The following is a 17,839-nucleotide window of genomic DNA, read 5'->3' as shown; positions in this document are numbered from 1 at the left end:
GGGGGCTGGGAAGAGTATGGGGGACCGAGCCCCATGCCCCCCCGTCTGGGGCCGCTTCCTCTTTACCTCCTGCTGCTTGGGGTCTGGACCTGCTCCCCCCTCCCCACCTAAGCAGTGGAGGGAGGGGCAGAGTGGGCCTGGGCCTGATGCAGGGGAGAAACTGGCCCACCATGATGGGAAAAGCAGTGGGCCTTGGCCTACCTGGCAGTGGTGGGGGAATGGGAAGAGCAGGCTTGGAGCTGATGGGGGGGGAGGGGAGTGGGGGAGGAGTGGACCTGGGCCTGAGAGGGGGAGGAAGCCTGAGCCCGAGCTGGGGGAGAAGCTATCCTGCTGTGGTGGTGGGGGGTGGAGCAGCAGGCCTGGCCCAATGCAGCAGCGGCTGGTGGAGGGGAGGAGCAAGCCTCCTGCTCCCCTTGGGCCTGGGTCCACTCCTCCCCCAGCCTCTCTCCCCCCACATCAGCTCCGAGCCTGCTCTTCCCATTCCCCTGCCGCCGCCAGATCGGCCTGGGCCCACTGCTCCCCTTGCCCACTGCTCCCCTTGCCGTCTTCTCCCCCAGTTCGGGCTCGGTCCTCCTCCCCCTCCATGTGGGGCCCAGGCCCACTCCTCCCCTCCTCCCACCACCACCACAGCACACCCACTATTCCCCCAACCTGCGTCGGACCACTCCTCCCCCTACCACTGCTGCACTGTCCCACGTTGGGCCCTGCAGGTGGCAACGATGGAAGGGGCGGGCTGAGGCCAGAGCTGTGGCCAGCCCCCCACTGAGGCATCCCAACCCTGCTCCCTGCCCTGCGTTGCCCCCACCTCCAGGAAGCAGGGCAGCGGGGGGCAGGCCAGCTATGCTGGCCTCACCCCCACTCTGTCCCCTGTATCCCCACCATCATGGTGGTGCTCCACCAGCCACCAGGTCCTGTTGAAATGTGTGTTTGCACTCTGATTGGCTGTTTGCCAGCCAATCAGAGTGGAAATAAAGCATTACAGACAGACAGACAGACTTAGGCTTTTATAATATTAAAATTTTAAAGTAGTTTGGAGGCCTGCCAGTGCCTCAATCATTACAATAAAATACATTCTACATCCCTATATATTTTGGCATTTGATTTTGGGGTTTTTTTATCATGGAAAATCAGAGCTCCCCCTGCCTCCTTTGCTCACCCGGATGAGGGTTCAGTGGTGGCTGTCCCCCTCACTGCTGCTTTGTGGTGCTGAGCAGCCCTCACATGCTGGTGCCTTGCCCCTGCCCATGCTGTTGCCCCTCACTCCCAAGTCATAGCCCCTCTAACCCTTCCAGTGCCCCTCACTCCTGACTCACAGTCCCCCACCCCAACCATTCTGGTGCCCCTCACTCTGACCCACAGCTCCCTGCCCCCCCCACCCTGTCAGTGCCCCTCCCTCCCAACCTGAAGGCCCTTGCCTCCCTGCCAGTGCCCCTCACTCCTGACCCACAGCCCCCTGGCCCTGCTGCTGCCCCTCACTCCCAACACCCAGCTCTTCACCTCCCCGTCCTTGCCAGTTCCCCTCACTCTCAACCTGCAGCCCTCCATCCCCATCAATGCCCCTCACTTCTGACCCACAGCTCCCTGGCTCTGCTGGTGCCCCTCATTCCTAACCTACTGCCCTCCCACACCCCCAGCCCTGCAGTCGCCCATCCCTGCTGGTGTCCCTCACTCCCAACCTACAGTCCCCTGCCTACCCTGGCTCTGCTGATTCCCCTCCCATGCAACCTGCAGCCCCCTCCCCCAACCAGTGCCCCTCACTCCTGACCCTCAGCCCTCTGGCCTTGCTGGTGCCCCTCACTCCTAACCCACAGCTCTTCACCTCCCAGCCCTGCTGGTTCCCCTCACTTCCAACTTGCAGCTCCCTGCCCCCACCAGTTCCCTTCACTCCCAACCTGCAGCTCTCCATCTCCATCAGTGCCCTCACTCCCAACCCACAGCTCCCTGGCCCTGCCCCTCACTCCTAACCTACAGCCCCCCCCCCTCACCCTCAGTCCTGCAGCTGCCCATCCCTGCTGGTGTCCCCCACTCCCAAACTACTGTCCCCTACCTGCCCTGGCTCTGGTGGTGCCCCTCACTCCTGACCTGGAATCCCCTGCACCCCCATCACCAGCTGCCCTCAGCCCCCTCAGTGTGTGTGGCATGGGGGTATGTGGGGCAGGAGGTGTATGGGCACAAGCGATGCCGTTGGCAATGTGTTGGGGAGGTATGGGGGGTACACGCCTTCCCAGATTTCTGTGCCAACAGCAGAGTGCGGGCCACAGGGCTGCAGTCTGGCTGGACTGGCACTGGGCAGGAGCCACCTCTGTGGCCCAGTTGGTGAGATGCTGTGGGAAGGCGGAGAGAGGGGTAGAGACTTGGTACTGCTGCTGCTGGGAGCCCCATGCCAGTCATGCTGCCATGGCTGCCAAGATTTGGCACCCCCAGCAGCAGGGGTGGGGTTTGGTTTGCATGGGCAGTGATAGAGTGAGCCCAGCCCCAGCATGGTATAGAGGAAGGTGGAGGGGATACCTGTGGCACTACCCTGCCCTGGGCTCCCACACAGCTCCAGGCACCCCAGCCACACCCCCCTGGGCAGTGTCCTCTGGCCACCCCACCCCTGCCCCTGCCCCTGAGAGCACAGGCATTGGCCCCTGGTGCCACCAGCCTGGCCATGCAACTCCCCACTACCCCTGAAGGAGCCCCCTTTCCCTTCCCCTGCTGGAGGGGCAGGTGCCTCTGGGTGGGCCCTGCTGGCAACAACATGGAGCTGGGCTTGGCAGTGGCACCAAGTGCTGCCTCAGACCCTCCTGCCCCACCTCAGCCCCAGCACCCAGACAACTTCACCCAGTGTCAGTAGGCACCCACAGTGTGTCACGGGAACATACACATGTCTTCTCTCCCCCACACATGCCCCACATCCCCTCCCTACACATATCCCCTCCAAACACCCCTGCCACATGTCGTGGTAAACACACGCAGCAAACTTTAGGTCAGGTCAGCAGAAGCTTGGTTTATTAGAGAATGCATTCTGGACAGACTCATACACAACTGGAGAATTGTGAAGAGGTCTGACCTCGTACAACAGGTGAGGCGAGTTCATATAGAAAATATGACATCATAAGCATAGCTACGATATAACTAATCAGCATTTGCCACAACTTTGTTAGTAAAGCGCATGTCTTTTTATTTTATGATTATGTTAGCAAAAATGTTACTATCTCTCGTCTAACTAGCAACCTTAGGGTTCACTTCCCATTTTGGGCTGACTCAGCAGGCCGGTTTGAGGTTACTTTTGTGCTAAGCTTTTGTTTTTTACTAGACTAGGGCAGGATGGTCTTAGTCTGTGTTAGTTTAGCAGTTTTGGGTCATGTCCTTTTTTGACTTCCCCATAGCCTAAGCTGAATACAGATTCAACTCCATTTTTCTCTTCTTCCACACACACATGTCTCACAACCCCACCACCCCCCAAGCCTCCTGGACAGTCCCCAAGCCCTGGCCCTCTAATCCCATAGGTTTACCTGTATCCGGCTGCCAGGGTTGCTTCTATCACCCTTCCTGTCTGTATTGCCAGCCATGTGTGTGCGTACCTGCACGTGGTGGCCCCTGCCTCCTCCTGTTCCCCCTGGCCCCAAGCAGCTCCTTGCAGTCTGGAACTCTGCCAGCCTCCAAGGGGAAACTCATTGTTTCCTGATTCAAAGGGGGAAAATCCAGGTTTTTCTCCTTTAAAGAGCAACATCTGCGTTTTTCTCCTTTAAAGGGGAAAATCCAGGTTTTTTTTTTAAAGGGAAACGGAAAACCCAGATCCCCGGTGATGAGTTACTCATCAGAACACAGTCTACCTCAGCTGGCAGACACAACAGAAAAAATGCCCGCTCTTTTGGAGCCTGCCAGAAGGGGTTCTTCAGGTGGCTGAAGGGACATCATCCAGAGAATGGGTTGCTGCAAGGAGAAATGGATGGGTTGATTCCAAATTGATTTAATTCGCAATGTGAAATGTCCCAACAGAAAGACACAGTGCATGCAGTTAAGTCTGTGTAAATTTTAACTTTTCTTTAAGTCCAGGATATTTCATACAGGGTGTCACCTTTTAAAATGTCAAGAAGGTGAAGAGCAGAGAGGAGATGGATGATGTTACTCTGGAAGGTATTAATGGCTGCCATCAAGCAGGTCTTTTAGCCTAAACGTGGAGAAATTGAATGGCTTTTTAAGTAAAAACACCTGGAAATAACAGGAAGCTATCATCCCAGAACTGGGCTTAATGGTGAAGCCTGGGCAATGTCTGTTGGATTTCTTAGGGACTAGCTGCATACAGGGGGCCAAGGCTAGGGGACTGTTGGACAAACTGTGTGAGGGAGAGATCATGGATTATAATCTGCAAACAGCAAGACAAATAGTTCTGATCATGGCCTGGAGAAGAAGCAGACAGAAAGGGCTCCTTGGACACACGACTCACAGGAGAGGCAAACTTGGAAATCAAGAACAAACGAATAGCCTGAGCTATTATGTTCAGGAAAACAAGACACTGTGTGCAGTCTTTATAAATAAATGGGACTGCACCAAAAAATGTACCTGACTGATACCCTCTATTTCTCCATCTAACAGAAACAATTTTGCAAGACCTCAAATACTAGGTCCCTCATGGGGTTTAATGTCAACAGAGGGGCTCCCATTTCCTCATATAATGTGCAGGTTAACCAAAGGCAAGCTTTCCATTTTAACAAAAAGACATGAGGCTCCCTAAACATGAAATGATAAAGTCATCAAAAAAATTTAACTTCCTGTTTGAAATGTTGCCATTATAGTGGTTTCACTTGGGTGTATATCATGTGCTACTGAGGGAGTAATAGGAAGAAAGAGAATGTACAAGTGACTGAGCTGCTTAAACCCACCAGGTTGCCTTGTGGTGCAGTCTATTGTAGGTCTTTCAGGGGGTGGGGTCAAGGTTTCCAGCCCACCATTATCACCATGATACTCTGGATACTCACTGCTCTCAGCATCATTCAAGTCGTTGATGTGACAGGTAAACCATTTTGATCCTCTCCATGACATTTTTTATTATTTTGGGATTATAAGGGCAGCTTTAAATGCAAATACCCTAAATTATATTGCAATTGGATGCATGGGAACTGATATTTCATGCTGATAAAATGGATACAAATACAACTTTTTAAAATCACGGTGTTCTGCAAATTTGGTCTTCAGAATTTCTTTTTATTTAACCTCAGTTAGGATATGTTTTGAAATGGCATAACATAGCCTAGGGTACATTTGCCCTCTGGGATTTCTTAATTTTGAACATTGTATAGCTTTTCTTTATTTTTGGTTTCAAAACAGTTTTCATGAAAGTGATTTTCTCCTTGCATATTTTTGCAAGCTCAGGAATCCCATGTGCATCCCTAATTGTCCTGTGAGTTGACCCCAGTCAGTGGAACTGGGCTCAGCTGTACCCATTGAAAATGAACAAATATAACAAGCAAAAAACCAGTTACTTATTGAGAACAAGCTGTTTATTTCACAATCAACTGGTGCATATTAAAACTCAATCTCCCTACGAAAACAAAAATGATTATTTGCCTATTAGAAACCCTGAAGTGTTACTGAAGCTTTTTAGAATTTCAGTTGTTCTGACTGAGCTTACTCTATCTTATTATCACCTCTACAATGCAGCTTTAGTAACTTCATAACTGCCAGATCTTTTCAAGGGGTATATCAAATGCCAAGCAATGCAAAAGATGATATTTTTTGCTAGGATAATTTCAACTCGAAGTATTTCATGTTGTCAGGTCTACTCTATGTGTCAGCATTTTGTACATTTACAGGAAAAGAGAAACACAAATCTATTCTCCTGCACTGAATTTGTTCAAGATCTGTAATTCTTAAGAATTCATCTCCTTTTTTTTCTCCTTATTCCTCTCCTGTTGTTATAAACTCCTTCTTTGAAACATCATAATTATTTCCCCAGCAGGCAGCTGTGCTAGCAGAGATGACAGTGACTACAGGAAGGGGACAGCAGCATGAGGTGTTGAACAGTTAAAAAAATATCCATGAGGTGTCAGCAGCTTTTAAGCAAATCTTTTGAATTGTGGCATGCTGTATATAATGTAATATACTATGTTATATTATATAGTATAATAATACACAAGCACACTGCCTGTGGCCATGATTAAGTGTTTCACTTGTCATAATAGCTTCTTTGGGACTACACAAATGCTTAGAGAAGCATATATGTTTGAGGCTTATTCAGGTTCTGATTTTTTGCTTGTTTCATCTGCACTTTAGCTCCTAAGATGATAGAGGCTTAATAAGTGCACAATATTAAAGTTGATTCTAAAATGAGAGAGGCTTAATAAGAGGGCAGTATTAAGGGTGATCCAAGTTTTGCAGTCAAACATCTATTAAAATCAATGAGAATGCTGTCTGCTTAAAAACTACAGAATCTGTCCTGTTTTCTTACTGAAAAAAACCTACCTCATAGGATGCTTTGCCTAAAATCATAGAAATGTAAGATTGGGGTTGGCATCTCAAGAGATCCTTTACTATATACCCCTCCTCTGAGGCAGGATCAAGTGTACTTAGACCATTTCCTGTGTATTTGTCAAATACTGGACTTGAACCATAGTTTTTGTATTAGTACCATTGTTTTAAAACATTTTTCTTATTAGTCTTTCCAGCTGGAGAATTATTTTATTAGACTAACAAAGACGCAAGTGGTTATATTTGTCTGCGCAGAATATATATTTTTAAATACACTATGGATTCCCACTACCATATGTTGCACATGGTCTTACTATAGGAATGTACTATAGGAAAATTGCTGGCTTACAGTTTTTCTGGGTTAAAAAGTGCCCTCTAACTGGTATGTTGAATGATCTCTGGTGTTTATACAAGGTAAACTAAATTACCCAAGATTAGGATGACACTAATACGTTTCCTCTTCTCTGAACAGATCGAACTCCTAGGCTCAGCAAACTGAAAAACTGGGTTTAATGAAAGCAGTAGCATATCTCCTTGCATTGACTACCTTTCTTCATACAGTACTTTAAATAAGGGAAGGGAGATTAGCAAGGACGGATATCTGTAGTGACCAAAGGGCCCCACATCATAGAGCAGCTGGATGAGTTAGCCATCCAAGTACCTTGAAAACTCTGAATGTAGCTGAGTATCACAGATCAGTGACCAGAGGATAGATTTACCTTGTTTTCTTATTACTATCTTCTTTAGTTACCTTCAGTTCTTCCCCTTCCCAAGGAGTTCAAAGGGATCTTTTTCCTATTCTGTTTTTAAAGAATAACAGTTTAACCAATCAAAATCTCATCCCATATTCTTACTACTGGCAAAAGAATTACAGAAGCCAATGCCCCTCTAGAACAGGAGAATAATACTCTTTTCATCTCTATTTTACCAATCAAAAATAGAACATTTTAAAACCCCTGCTGATGAGTCATGGAAAGCTCTGGAAAATAATATTTTTCCATACATTGTTTTCGCTATTTCTGTTTCTTGGCAACACATGACTTCTATGGAGCTTCACTTGCAGCAAGCATTTAAGATCAGAATGTCAGTGTTTTACTGACATTATGTCTGCTAAATATATTCTCATAATGAGAAGTTCTACCCCCTCTCGTGATATAGGTTAAACATGAAGATACATGGTCAACAAAGCTCTAAGAGAACTTACATAGACTATGTTCATTAATCACTTAGAAAATCTAAGGTCCTGCAGACACTTACATAGGCACTCAGTTTTGCTATAGCGAATGTCCTGCGGATTTTAATTATTCTGCTCCAGGCGTTACCAATTTCTGAAATTGTAGACAGCGATTTTTCATAACCGTTGCTTTCTGAGTTGGTTAAGGCCACATACATTTAGGACCCTATACAGTTATTTATGATTATATAGCACAATTGAAAGCAACCTTTGAAAACAGCAATTATAACCTTATTTATGGGGAAAATACACAAAAATGAAAATGCCTACTAAATGGTTCAGTGTTCCATCATTTTTTACAAAAAATTCTTAAAGACAAGATAAGCCTGAACTTTACTGGTGCAACATTTGATCCCTCCAAGTCTTTTAGAGTGCTAGTTTGAAATCCTATTGGTTTAGCTCCTGTTGAGGAGTTATTCAAGTCCTATTCAGGTCACAAATAAAATAAGAAATTGATGGCCTAATCTTATTTTCTTGTGGAAGTAATACACATTTTGGCATGGCTGCCTTTCCCCAATACATTGAAACACAAGACTAGGATAGCAGGACTATAGCAGATCAAGATTCTGGAACCTGGATAGATCTGTGAGTTAAGTGGGGCACTCGCTTGCATTATGGCTCATCTAATGCACTTTGCTTTCATGAGCAAAAATTTGTTTTACAATATGGAAAGACACATCAATCTATTTTTATGGAGATATGTACTTTGATATGTGATCTGTGATTTGATACAGCAGAGCCACCTTTTATAGCAGACCCTGTAAACATGGCTGAACAAGTCACTTGTGAACAGTCCGCATCTACTGACCTATGAAATAACTTTTGTTCACCCTATGGTTTCTATATTTCATGTCCCTGAATAAAAAACTACAGAACATGCTCACAACATCTGTTTTGCATTGCAGGGCTAAGAGATTTGGCTGTAGGTCCAAGAGGTGGGAAATGATTTTAAGAAATATACCTTAGGAAGGAGCATCAATAGATTCTAAACTCATGCTGTTACAAACACTTTGCTGTGGGTGCAAAAATGCTCTGACACTGCAATTAGGTTAAAAAGTTCAAGGTACTTGGCAATACATACTACGCATCAGAATGAGTCTAGGCTATAGCAGCGAAGTACTGTGGAAAGTTATTAAGGTCATTCAGCCAGTTTAAATGGTACCTTCTGTGGCTTCTCTAATGAGACATTAGATTGGTTTTCTTTGCCACAGTAATTACCTAAAAAGGTCTGCCCTGCAGCATCCCCTTTCTTTTCATACATATTTGTGAGAGAAGCAGTTTTCTAGTTTGCTGATGCTTTGGTAAGATTCAGCTAAAGGATAGGATACCATTTCATACTGTAAGCTTACTGGGCTGCAAAATATCTCTTTATTATGGGGATATAAGCCCCATGACCATGAAGCCCCAATTCCAGGTGCTACTGCAGTACAAATAAGAATACAGATATTTTGCTGAAAGTCTTTTTTCTCTAGTTATCCAAAAAGGAGGAAAGAGTTCATCGCCATAGGATTCCTAAAACCAAGATGTGGCAAATACAGAATTATTTTGTTGGGGGGTTGGAGAGAGAAAAGCAGGGTATTTTGCACACCAACCCTGATCATGGCTGATATTTTCCAGCTAGCAAAAATATAACCAGCCACTACATTTTTAAAAGTGCTAAATCCTAACTAAACTAAGTGCAAACTCATTTTTAAACTACACTTGATTAAAATTAGCTTTGCCAGAAAAGGCTGATTTAATGAAACTGAAATATTTCGCTGAAATATGCAAATTTCAATGAAAATTTTTTGAACTGCAGGGAGGGTCCTGACAGACCTCTCTCATTAACAAGAGTTGGACTTCAGGATCTGTGTTTGGGGGATGCCCTTTCTGTGGGAGATTTTGAAAATAGGCATTTTGATTCCAAACCAGAAAAAGAATTTCAAAATTCTGAAGTTTCCGATGTAATGAAAATTTTGAGTTTTGCCAGCTTTGATGCTAGATATGGTGGAGCAAGAGGCCAGAACCTTCTGTTCCTGTGCTGGTGAGGAGGGCTCTGCAGAGCTAGTAGGTCAGCTCTCTCTGTCCCATACTTTCCCCTTCCACAAACAGCACAAAGACCTAAGTGCTGGCAGTCCATTTTCAGAATGGGAGAGTGGTCAGCTTTGGCAGTGGTGAGGTGGCTAGCAATCTATGTTGGCGGCTATGAGGAGGTACTCATCTTATGTATGTTCAAGGTACCAATGGGAGGGTTGCTTCTATTATTCACTCCCTGTATCTGGTGTTGACAGACATACCCACTCCCATCCTGGACAATTCCTCTCCTCTCAAGGTGCTCCATGTTTCTTCTAACTTCCATTTTTCTCCCCATCTCCAGCTATTCCCTTTTTCTTTCTCAACTGATATTTTCCAATGGCTGGTAGGGCAGTACGTGCAATGTAGAAAGCTATTGGTTCCCCTTCTGCACCTCTAGAAATTCATTGTGATGAAGGAAGCTTCACTCACTCTCCTGCCATTCAACTGGGAAGCTGAGGAATGGGAACTGAACAAGGTCTTCCAGATGGTCACAGGCTTAGATCTGACTAGAACTTTTGGGGACTTTAAACTTGTGGAAGTCTACCTGTTCTGACAACACTTTGCTGAGAAGGCTTCTTATGTCCAGTATAACATTTCAAGGGTGGAGGCTTGGCATTTCATAGGCAGAGAGAACCTACATTAAGCAAATGGTCTGGCCACTCACCTTATATATTGAAGACCCAGGTCCAAGTCCTTCCTCTACCCAAGTTAGAGTAGGAATTAAGTGTACAGGTGACTCTGTAGTTCATCAGCTCTGAGGCACTGTTGTAAGATGTGGGAGATGCAAATTAAAGACCATGATCTAAATAAAGCAGGCTGAGGGAGAACTTCATCTGTCATCTTAGGGCAGTGCCCTAGCCCCTAGCATGTGTGAATGTGCTCACTCTCACTTTCCTTTCTTGTGCAAAACAATTTCCAAAAGTCTCAGTTTTGTCTTTATCTGGACAAATCACAATCACATTTGAAATACAGAAAGCTTGACATTTATGTATGACAAAATGAAATCCTCATTTTCTGGGAGCTTTTACATACTCCATTACTCTCTTACTGCTCTTAAATTCTTAGATCCCAAAGATAGTGGGGAAGGAATATAGACTTTACAGTAGAGGGTGTAACCAGAGGCAGGAAAAGGTATCCTCATTATCCTTCCCCAGGACTGTGCTGATAGTTCTGCCAGAGCCTGCCAAGGACCTTTTAAACATTTTGTCCAAGTGAATATGACCTTCCCTTACCACTCCCCAGTTAGAAGTGACCCTTACATGAGATTTGTGTGGTCATATACCTGCTAAAACAGATTATGGCAAGTCTTGCACCTGGTAAGTTACTCCTTCCCTAAAATGGTTTAGGAGCTAAATCTTCTTTTTGCTTCTTTCCAGAAAAGCAAAGCAAGGTATCAAGTGGGAAAAACCACTTCCCTTGTAGAAGGACTGCTTCATGCACAGTTCTTTCAGTGTTTTGACTCTTCACACAACGTAGTACAGAGACTGAGATGACAGTAAACATTTCCTGTTTATGCAGGAAATGTTTAGGCCAGTCAGATCAAAGGGGATAAGGCCTTGATATAAAATATATTTGTAGACCATTACTGTGACAACTGCTAATATGCCACCAACCTTGTGTCATTATCTGCTCCACATAAAAGGCTAAGATTTTCCTGTAGGTGCTAGTGAGAGGAACGTATTTAGGGTTAGCAATACCAGGTTCAATCCCATGGGATGGCATAAGTGAAGTGTGTTCCACCAGTAAGCAATTTGCCTTTACAAAGGCTGTTTTTTGTATTGCAAGGTCTATAATTTGAATGTTTTTAAATTTATAAGGTGGATAGAAAATGCATGGTATATACATATTCCAGGTTGGAACTTTCCTTCATCCAACCATATGAGAAAAAACTGGTGCATCATAACCAGAATGGAAGCTAGGACCTCATGTGTTAAATGGTAAGAAAAGCACTACTGTCCTTGCTCATCCTCTCTCTCTCTCTTGCTCTAGTCCAATGCATATTTAACTATTCCTACAAAGTGGAAAAGCTGTAGCAAGAAGATGTCAAGCGAGGCTGACTGTAGACTAGTGGTCAGGGTATTCATTGGTAGAATCATAATCTCAGTTAGTGCAGGAGCATAGATCAGATGCTCTAACTGTTGTGTGATTTTGAAGTCATATACTATATTTTATAAATAAATGTTTTCCATTATCCCACCCAGAAAACAAGATTTTAGTGACACAGCGTCCTGTGCTCAGAGTAGATAACAAAACCGCTACCTTGGTCTGCAACTATACTTATAATGGAACTGGGAAGGAATTCAGAGCTTCGTTACATAAAGGAACAGACAGTGCAGTTGAAGTCTGCTTTGTTTCATGGAATACAACCAAAGGTAACAATACCCAGTCAAGTAACGGTTTCACCTGCCATGGTTATCAGGATGATCAAAAGAAGCATGTAATCTTCAACCTTTCAAACATGAATCCCAACCACACTGATATTTACTTCTGCAAAATTGAGGTCATGTATCCACCTCCTTATGTCTGCAGTGACAAGAGCAATGGAACTATCATCCATGTGAGAGGTAAGCCATGAAACCATAATTGTCCAATATTCTTTTCCTTCAGTGTACACTCTAATGCTAGAGCTCACAGTAATGTCAGGTACAAAATGGATGTCTCAGAGAAGACAACATTCTTCTACCCCAGATCATATACTGATAATCTAGCTGCTTTTTCTTCTATGTTTTTATCTGTTGGTCAGAATAGATGGAAGATGGCTGAGACATGAGTAAATAAATTGAGATTAGGTATTGATTTTATGTACTTGAAGTTTTCTTTATTCTCTTTCTTTAAGACGTGCCCTTCCAACAATCAGAGCTTCTTCAGTCTACAAGATACTTTTGGCTTATGGCAGCAGCAATTGGAGTTTTTGCTATCTACAGTATAATAATAACTGTAGCCTGTATTCACTGTTCGGTAAGAGATTATTGTTTTCCCTTGCTTTATGTGCCTACATAGCAGCCTTTTCATGCTGTCTTTGCCATGCTCCTACACAGTCATCTTCCTTTATTCATTAGCAACTCCAATTTAGGGACAATGATTTAATGTTTTTTGCCTGGTCAGAAACCAGAACTGCAGGATGCAGGAGAAAGGTGAAGGGGATGCTATCATGGAGGCAGCAGGTGCCCTCTTCTGTGAGACATTCTAGGAAGTGTGATCTTCCATATTGTGTACTGTGTAGCTGTATAAGATCATTTTTTCTGCTTCCAATCTGCCTTTTCCTTGTATCACTGTGTTTAAATATTTATTTTCAACTAATTACAAAGCAACCTGGCTGCAGTTCTCCCTTTTCAGATTAAATCCTACTTGTGTACTGGGACTCACTTCCATTGCTTATCAAAGTCACAGTTGAACTAGTTGTGCCATAAAGTAGAGGTGTTTGTTGCAAGGAGGCTTCCTAATGATGTGCAAACTGGATCAGATATGGCCATAAGAAAATATAGTTAGGTTATAGTACCACTTTGCTCTGAATATGTCAGAGGAAAACTGAAACAGGTACAGCCAGTGGCAGCTGTGCCTTGATGCAATACTGTTATTTCAGATCCATAATTTAGAGTTTGAATAATTTTCTATGTGCTGTTTGCTTTTGGTATTGTGGCTCATGTACTGGTTATCACTAAGAGAACACCTTTTCCAAAGGAGAATGACCATGCTAAACTCTGCTTCTCTGCTACATTTGCCTCATAATAAGTTTTTACCTGGGGCTTCTGTAGCTGTTGGTATCCTCTAGCTCAGTGGTTTTCAACCTGTACCCTGCAGACCCCTGAGGGTCTGCACAGTATATCTAAAGGGTCTGTGAAAGATGACAATGATCAATCAAAAATATGCGAATACCTACACCTATAATTCAAAGGGGTATGCACCTCCATTTGAAATTTCCAAAGGCATCTGCACCTCCATTCGAAATGTTTTAGGGCCCGCAAATGAAAAAAGGTTGAAAACTATTGCTGCTCTACATCACTGGTTCTCAAGGCACTCCTCCAAAAATGCTAGCTCTTAGTTTTCACTCATTTTTAACTACAGAAAAATACTAGAGCAATTCTTTTGCAAAGAACTCAGAAAGCCCATTTCAGATCAGAATATTTTTAAAACTATGGATTCCTGTTTGAAATCTCTGGGTTTATCTTGTTGGGAAATCATTGTTCTAGATCAGTGGTTGGGAACCTACAGCCTGAAGAGCCTTTGGATCCTGCCTGCAGAGCCATGGCTTCAGTAGTATTTGGCAGCAGGGGGGTCTTACTTGCACCATGCCACAGCTATGCAGTGGGGTCTTTGGCAGAGGGGCAGCTCTCCCTACACTGTGCCATAGTCAGGCAGCACAAGCTCTGGTGGAGTGGGGGCTCTCCCTTGTGCTGCAATGCAGCCAGGAGGCAGGGAGAAGCAATGCAGGCTGCCAGGTCCTAGTGCCCACCTGTCTCAGACCTATGATAGGTCATTTCAGTTCCCCACTGGAAAACATTGCCGACCCCTGCTCTAGATAACAGGTAGTCTGAGTGCTTAGATATTTGCAGTGCTCTTGAATGTTAATAAAGCTGCCTAGAAATGATGGATCTAAATGAGCTTCCTAAAATGATACTTGTCAGCCAGGCCAAGTCTACTTCATCTGAGTTTTTGAAATCGGCCATAGGTTTATTCTGCTTTTGTACTAATTCTACCTCTGTGGAGAAAAACTACCTTGCTTCCTAAATGAACAGGGTTTTTTTTCTGTTATAGTCACACATTTTTTCATACCTGCAAAATCTGTTTCAGCCATGTAAAAATTTCTAGACAATTTAAAATTTATAGGTACAGGAACATAGGACTGGATGAGACCTCCTAAGCCATTGAGTCTTCATGTGTAAAAATCAGGGAATACAGTGGACCATACTGTGGTATAGCTGATATATAATATAATTTATCATCACAGAGTTGCATAAATATAATGTCACATTTATTATTTTAAAGTCAGGAAATATCATAGTAACTAACTTACCCATGTTGTATGTATAAAATGTAAATTTGCCCATGGTTCATCTGTGCAACTCCTCTCCAAGTCAATTAGATTAGTACATAACTAAGGCTAGAATTGCAGTCACTGTATCATCAGCTACCATTTACCAACAAAGCTTATAATGCAAAATAATTTGTGCACATACCACAATGAGGAATTTAATGTTTGAAACACCATTTTTTTCTGTTAATTTCCATGGTACCTCAATAGCTGCAAAATCAAGTAAGTGTACAACTAGGGAACTCCATCCCAAAATGGCAGCAAAAATATAACTGCTGTTTATGTATTGCTATTGTTTCAAGGTACTGATACTTACTGATCAGTTTTTTTAGTTATTAAGTATTCTAGATTTAAAAATCTCTTTTATGTATGTATATATAGGCAACTCACAGATATACAATGTTTTTGACAAATTGTTCTAGAGACTAGCCTTCAGTGAGATATAGAAAAGCTGAGAAGACTGAGTTGGATGTATGCAACTTCCCCTTTCTCACTTAAACTTCCAAAAGTAGGAAGCCCCTCCCCTGGTCATTAATTAAGAAGGGCTTGACCTGGGTTAGAATAGTCTATTAACTAGACTACTAACAAATGACTCAGGGCAGTGTTGCTCAACCTCCAGCCCTTGGGCCAAATCTGGTCCATGTGGCTATGTTATCTAGCCAGTGGGGCTCCTCATGGATCCAGAAATTTGGTGGTTGGAGAGTTATTTGCTGCAGCACCCAAAGTTGCCCCAAAACTGCATCTGGTCTGTAGGGTCACTCTGTGGTGAGGTCTGGTGCATGGGGCTGGACCTCCATGCTGGATCACATCCACAGATCAACACCAGGTGCTGACCCCATGCTGAATCAGGCCTGCGGATCAACCCCACCTTCAGGTTGGCCCTGCACCACTTATTCAGCCTGTGGGGCAGGAAGGCTGAGCACCATTAATTCAAGAGATCACAGATTTCCCCTGTGACTTTAGACAAATCACTTAATTTTCTCTGTGCTTCTGTTCTGCATCTCTAAAATGGGCATAATACTTCCCGGCCTCACAATAGCGTGATGAGGCAAAAGTCTATTAATAATGTGGATAGTTTTGGGGCCAAATAGATAGATAACTAAAATACAGTTCAACTCTACTTCCTTTTCCCCTTGAGCAGGTGCTCAAACAGTTTATGAATTGCCTTTTCAGGACAGAGATATGGGGGCAGGACTACACAGTTACATATAGGCCGGGGCGTTTTCTGGTACTCCTATTTTGCTTACGTTAACTTGTTCAAAAATTTCTAGTAATAAACCAGGGAAACCCCATGCTGATTGCACTTGTTTTTGCTTTTGCTGAGTCATCTATCAGCTAAGAATGTGATTGTCAAAGAAGCTAAAATGTAATCATAGTTTAAGGTAATGCTGAAGTTACGTTCTAGCAGTAACAGTCCAGGAAATATGCACTAAGACCTGAAAAGTGTACTGTGGTATCCAAAAGCTTGTCCAAGTCTATCCCAACCATGTAGTAGGTCCAATAATCACCCATAAAAATCCTTGCATTTTAGTTTAGGGCATTTACTACCTCAAACTAATATTAGAATTCTTTCAGCAGATAAGATGAAAGACTTGCACTAAATCTGGGTAAATACTACAGGTCATTGTATATGAATGTTCATTTTGATTTCTAAACCAACTGATTTAATTTTAAGCACATGCTAAAATGCTTTCTTGAATACATATGTTTTCCGAATTCAGGGCCTGAAGAAATAATTTTGAGTGGGGAATATGTTTGATATCACAGCCAACTGTTAACTGAAAAAGAGGAAAAACTAAATTCATTATGAATGATTTGCTTCATACTAGAGAACACCGAGCTTCTTGCACGCCACTTTTGTTGGCTTGTTTTGTTTTGATTATGCATCCCATACAGGAAAAACTAACTGCAGAATTATTTTCACACTTCCCCCACCCTTGCAGCTGAAAAACAAGAAGAACCGAATCCTCCAGAGTGACTACATGAATATGACTCCCCGACATCCTCAAGGTCCAAAGAACAAGTGTTACCAGCCCTATGCACCAACTCGAGATTACACTGCATACCGTTCTTGGCAGCCATGACTATCCACTTACCAAACTATACCCCTGGATGTGCTTGTATTCCACCAGGTGCCCTTGGACATGGAAGGACAGCTTGCCATTATCTCATTGTGTTTGCTATTACTGATCACAGATACCTACGTCATAGCAAATACTGGCTAACCTTTAATTGGTGTTCCATAAAAACTGACTATTTTCTACAATGGTAGAACTGATGAGCTACAACTCATATTCAAGCCTGATGGTGGCTCAGGGGGAAAGGTAACATTGGACCCAGTAGGTGGTGTATTTTTAATCTTTGCAATTTTTGCTCAATTGCTCAGGAAGCCAGAATTGTTGATCTTTCCTAATTACTTATGCCTTACATTTCTCTTTTAACACTTATAACTTGAAGAATTAGAATGATCTGAAATGCAACCCTAGTTGGTTGCTGTGAAATAAGGCACCAATCAAACTACTGATGCAAACTGGTTCCCTGTCCCTTCAAACAGTGAAAGCTCATTTTAAAGTTCAGAACATATGCATAAGAGAACAGGAGAGGCAGATCAGTTTATGGCACAGATCAGCTGTAATGACAGATCAAAACCACTGTACATTAAGTGGGTGATTCCTTTTGCTTTTTAAGTTCTTGAGCTGGTAACTGTAATGTCCGCAGCAGGTAGATTTGACTAGGGAGAGGACACCTGAGGACACAATTCCATGCAGTAAGAAAGCAATTGACCTGAAAGGCAGATCTAGAAAATCCAGGGAGGAAAAAAGATCTGCTGCCATCATGAAAAGACCCTTTTGAATTATGATGGCTTACAACAAAGAAATGCAAGGACCTGAGTAAAATCTTAGGGAAAACTGGTGAGAAAAATATTCATTAGAAAACACTGAGGCCAGATTTTGAAAAAAAGGCTCTGTAACTAATGTGAATCAAATTTACTGAGATCTCTTGCAAATCTATCTACTTCTGGAGCCCAAATAGGAAATGAGCTTTTTAAAAAATCTGAGCCCTAT

At 43.4% G+C, this 17,839-nt stretch overlaps 1 protein-coding gene across 1 annotated transcript; it reads left to right on the top strand.

Moving 5' to 3' along the window:
• Nucleotides 1-4,934: 4,934 nt before the first annotated feature.
• On the top strand, nt 4,935-16,858 carry CD28 (CD28 molecule). Its single transcript, XM_025196657.1, has 4 exons — nt 4,935-4,999; nt 11,944-12,306; nt 12,579-12,700; nt 16,718-16,858. The coding sequence occupies exons 1-4, from the start codon at nt 4,945-4,947 to the stop codon at nt 16,856-16,858; spliced, it is 681 nt and encodes a 226-aa protein (XP_025052442.1). The 5' UTR covers nt 4,935-4,944.
• Nucleotides 16,859-17,839: the final 981 nt, after the last annotated feature.

The sequence above is a fragment of the Alligator sinensis genome, unplaced genomic scaffold (assembly GCF_000455745.1).
Source record: "Alligator sinensis unplaced genomic scaffold, ASM45574v1 scaffold755_2, whole genome shotgun sequence".
Lineage (NCBI taxonomy): Eukaryota > Metazoa > Chordata > Crocodylia > Alligatoridae > Alligator > Alligator sinensis.
This window is presented reverse-complemented; position numbering and strand designations above follow the sequence as displayed.

Coding starts and splice junctions, on each gene's coding strand:
- CD28 (XM_025196657.1), top strand. CDS start 4,945: ATGATACTCTGGATACTCACTGCTCTCAGCATCATTCAAGTCGTTGAT. Junction 5,000..11,943: donor TCAAGTCGTTGATGTGACAG/GTAAACCATTTT, acceptor TATCCCACCCAG/AAAACAAGATTTTAGTGACA. Junction 12,307..12,578: donor AACTATCATCCATGTGAGAG/GTAAGCCATGAA, acceptor TCTTTCTTTAAG/ACGTGCCCTTCCAACAATCA.